This window comes from Lycium ferocissimum, chromosome 10, assembly GCF_029784015.1.
Source record: "Lycium ferocissimum isolate CSIRO_LF1 chromosome 10, AGI_CSIRO_Lferr_CH_V1, whole genome shotgun sequence".
In the NCBI taxonomy this organism is placed as follows: domain Eukaryota; kingdom Viridiplantae; phylum Streptophyta; class Magnoliopsida; order Solanales; family Solanaceae; genus Lycium; species Lycium ferocissimum.
The window spans coordinates 11,027,098-11,031,716 of NC_081351.1; the positions used below are offsets into that span (position 1 = coordinate 11,027,098).

Genomic DNA, 4,619 nt, shown 5'->3' on the forward strand with positions numbered 1-4,619 from the left:
ACTAATATACTCCATGACGTGCTTCACTAGGTATGACTTGGTATTCTACTTGATAAAATTATACTAATGCCGTCTCAATTTATATGGTTTGAATTATCATGGGTTAAACGAAGTTCTTTAAAATCGCAATTTTGTTATATACCGTATAACTATGAATTTTCAGTTATTATGATTTATAATACTTTTTTTCATAATCTCCAAATATATAAATATTATTTCAAAAAATTTAAAGATTCCATGTTTGAATTCATAATCAAAATTGAAAAGTTTTATTCTTGAGTACAAACTGTGACACATAAATTGGGACAGAGAGATTACTATCTCTGAACTGCGTCACAGGGCAACTGAATTTTCTTCTAGAATAACAATTTCTTTCTTGGTCTTCTTCTTCTTGTCTATATATGAAGCTATTCGAAGTCTACGTTTTAGAAAGAAAAATTTAAATCAGTTTTGGAATTTTGGTCACCCACAAAAAAAGGGAACCAATGTTTACAAGGGAACTATAAAAAAAATTTTGAAACTCAAGGGAACTATAAAATTGGATTAGCAAATTTGTAGTGAAGTTTGTGCCATTATATGTTTAGAATTTAAAAAATAAAGAAAAAAATCTTTGGCAATTTAATTTATAAGAACATAAGTACATATGTTAAATTATTTATTTATTATGAGGGAGACTAAGAACTTTACATTATAAGAACTTACAAATTTCATTCAAGCTATGTCATCTCGGATAGTTCAAATTAATAATTTTTTTTGGCGAATATTGGACCACTCAAGTATTCATCCCAACTGACCTTTTTATTAATAATAAAAGGATCTTTAAAAAAAAAAAAAAAAGTACAAGTACAAGTAAGGGGTGGTAGGTCTTACCTTACAAATCTTAATGAGTCAAGCACCTCTTCTATTACTAGTAAACATATAAGAAATAAGAACTAGAAAGAACCCGATATTCTATGATTATCACAATATTCATTCCATGATGATATTACAAATGAGGATACTTGTAAAATGATAAAATAAAATGAGAAAGAAAGTAGGGTGGAGCTCATTCTTCTTTGTACCCGTGTCAAATCCTAAAATCTATAGTATTAAATTGAATCAACCTTGAAAAAACAAACCCTGAATTTGCACTCATCCCTCAAGACAGCACCATGGAGATTAATGATCAAACCAATGAGGATGAATGGCAAACAATGGTTAGGAAGAGAGGAAAAAGTGCCTTTAAAAATATCTTAGCAGAAGGAAATCAGAGTGCTCAAGGAAATAGCATTAAAGACATACAAGGGAAGATGATGCAGAACCAAACCAGTACAAATTCAGCAACAATGAGAAGAGTAGTATACAGGATCCCATAAAACCTAAGGGTGGGGAGGACAACATGGATACCTCAATAACTGAAAAAGAACCAGAACAACAACAAAAAATAAATGACAAAAGGGACAGATTAATGGAGAGGGATGAGTGCAAATTCAGGGTTTGTTTTTTTTCTTATAGTATTAAATTGAATCAACCATTTTTTTCTCGTACATTTAAATGTTTCCATTCACCTACTAGCTAGATTTGAACTTTCCGCATCCTTTTTTCTTAATCTGACATATTCCATGACGTGCGATTCACTGGGTGACAGACTTGGTTATTCTAGACTAAATTTTACTATTAATTCCTTGACGTGCTTAACGGGGCAACTTGACTTGGCTTTTCCACACTGCCTAACTTGACTTGGCTTTTCCACACTGCCTAATTTCTTGGTCTTCTTATTCTTGCCTATATAAGAAGCAATTTGATGGTTCCTTAACACACAATATCAGCTCAAGTATTTTTTATAAGTTTTCTTGCTCTTCTCAGTTCCAATTTTGCTATGGCTTTTTGCAGTAAAAACGGGTTATTTCCTGCAGCTTCCATTTTGCTTGTTGGGCTGTTAATGTGCAGTACCCAAATGAAAGGTCTCTCTCGATCTCCCTCTTCTTTCTCTCACACACGCACTCACGTATGCTACATATATATTGTATGACCTCTCCATAACAATCATTCTCTATAACAACATTTCATTATAACAATCATATTTTCTATGGAATCGGTCTTTCATGTTATGTTATGTTATGTATTCTCTATAACAGCATTTAGCTATAGCAACAAAAAAATATCAGAAAAAACGATACTGTTATACAGAGGTTTGATTGTATACTCACCTTGTATCTAGAGGCGGATTCAATATTTATATTTTATGGCTTCAATCCTTGGTTTTTAGTATTGAACACAATATACTTTTAAATTATGGGTTCAAGCGTACTATTTGTTACAATTTTAGTAATTTTCTATACATAAATTTATGCTCCACATTAGAACTACAAGGTTCATCTAAACCCGCATGCCTTGATATTGCATCTGCATTTTACTTATACACACTAGTAATGTAAATTTTTATTCTATATATTAGGAGCATTTTAATATATCGTGGGAGATAACCTACCTTATTTACTAGGTTACCAATCCTACTTATTATAAATAATTGCATGTAATTACTTCAAGGTGACCTGACAATATAACAATTTTGTCACTGTTAGTGTAAAACGAGTTAAAAGTCCAAGTGAAAAACACTACATATTTTAGTGAGCTAATCCGCGTTTACCTTATTCCAGGAGGGTGCAGTAGGTCCTATTGATAAGGACATAAAATACAGACGCAATCGTGAGTCTGTGACATTTACAAAGATCTTTACAAAATGTATTTTATAGACTTCAAATAATGTCTCAAAATAATCCTTGCAAACCAAAACATAATTTCTTTATGGAGGTATTAACCAACCATCCTGAATTGATTTTTTCCAAATAGTTGTTTTGACGCCACGCCAATAGATAATATAAAGAATTTCTAGTGCTTTATTTTATTTTATTTTATTTTATTGTGTGTAATGCTTGCCTAAGAAAAATATAAATAGAGAAATATGGCCAGTGAGCATTTGTATAACTGATCTCAATTTGTTTTTATTGAGGCGTTGTTATTGTTAGGCAAAATAGCTAAAGACTCTCTTAAACTTGGCACGAATTAATAGTTGCATACCTAAACTACTAGTAGTCTTAGTTACCCCCTTGAACTTGGCTATTTGACAGTATTTACTCCCTTAGACATTGATGTGACAAAGCCCATGGCTACACTGTCGTTTAGGCGCGTGCGGATGAAAAAAGAAAAGAAAAATCAGCTCCTAAATAGGCTGTTTTTCAACTATTAATCGCCATTAGCCTTGTTAATATTAGAACTATCATTTTGATGTTTTTCTCCTCATAAATGCAGGAGTGCAGTCGGTTGGAGTATGCTATGGAAAAATTGCCAACAATTTACCATCAGAGCAAGATGTCATAAAACTATACAATGCTAATGGCATTAAAAAAATGAGAATCTACTACCCAGATAAAAACGTGTTTAATGCACTCAAAGGTAGTGATATTGAAATAATTCTTGATGTCCCAAATCAAGATCTTGAAGCCCTAACCAATCCTTCAACTGCCGATGCTTGGGTGAAAGATAATGTAAGAAGTTATATCCCAGATGTTAAATTTAAATATATAGCTGTCGGAAATGAAGTTGATCCCAGTACAAATACCGGTCAATATGCGCAATATGTTGCTCCCGCGATGGAGAACGTTCACAATGCATTATCAGCAGCAGGGTTGCAAGATCAAATTAAAGTCTCAACCGCGACATATTCAGGGCTATTAGCAAACACCTATCCACCCAAAGATGGTATTTTTCGCGAAGAATACAAAAACTTCATCAATCCCATAATAGGATTTCTAGCACAAAATAACCTTCCACTCTTAGCCAATATTTACCCTTATTTTGGCTATACTGATAACCCTGCTGACATTTTGCTTTCTTATGCATTGTTCAATCAGCAAGAAAAAAATGATGCAGGATATCAAAACCTTTTTGATGCCCTTTTGGATTCTATGTATTTTGCTACAGAGAAACTTGGAGGACAAAATATTGAGATTATTGTATCGGAAAGCGGTTGGCCTTCTGAAGGAGACCCTGCAGCAACGATAGAAAATGCTCAGACTTATTATGCGAATTTGATTAATCATGTAAAAGGAGGTGCAGGAACTCCAAAGAAACCTGGAAAGACAATAGAAACTTATTTGTTCGCCATGTTTGACGAAAATCACAAGGAAGGGAAAATCAGTGAGAAACATTTTGGGCTCTTTTATCCAGATCAGAGGCCTAAGTATCAACTCAATTTCAATTAATATAGCATATCTATTTAAATATATAGTGATATGAATTGTAATAAAGAGAAATGGTGTATCTTTCTCCTCAATAGAAAATGTACCTCTTATATCTCCTTGATATCAATATGTTTTACTCAGAGTTGTCAATTTTTGTTTTCTTACTCAGCTCTGGAAAAGAAGGTTGGGCATCGAATCGAGATGATCCAAATTGAGTCAAGTCCGAACAAACTTATTATAGGCTACAACATATATAGACCACAATTGAGCTTCTATAGTACTAAGCCAAGTCTAAATGTGTTCGTATATGTATTTACCTTTAGAAAAATTTAAATTCACAATAACTTGAGAATCATTAATATTTTTGTTTGAGAATTAGTATGTAGTTAGTGATTG

At 32.7% G+C, this 4,619-nt stretch overlaps 1 protein-coding gene across 1 annotated transcript; it reads left to right on the top strand.

The window, feature by feature from the left end:
• The first annotated feature begins 1,784 nt into the window (after nucleotides 1-1,784).
• LOC132032440 (glucan endo-1,3-beta-glucosidase, acidic-like) lies at nucleotides 1,785-4,373 on the top strand. Its single transcript, XM_059422062.1, has 2 exons — nucleotides 1,785-1,943; nucleotides 3,292-4,373. Exons 1-2 carry the CDS (start codon nucleotides 1,859-1,861, stop codon nucleotides 4,242-4,244), a joined length of 1,038 nt encoding a protein of 345 aa, XP_059278045.1. The 5' UTR covers nucleotides 1,785-1,858; the 3' UTR covers nucleotides 4,245-4,373.
• The last annotated feature ends 246 nt before the right edge of the window (nucleotides 4,374-4,619 follow it).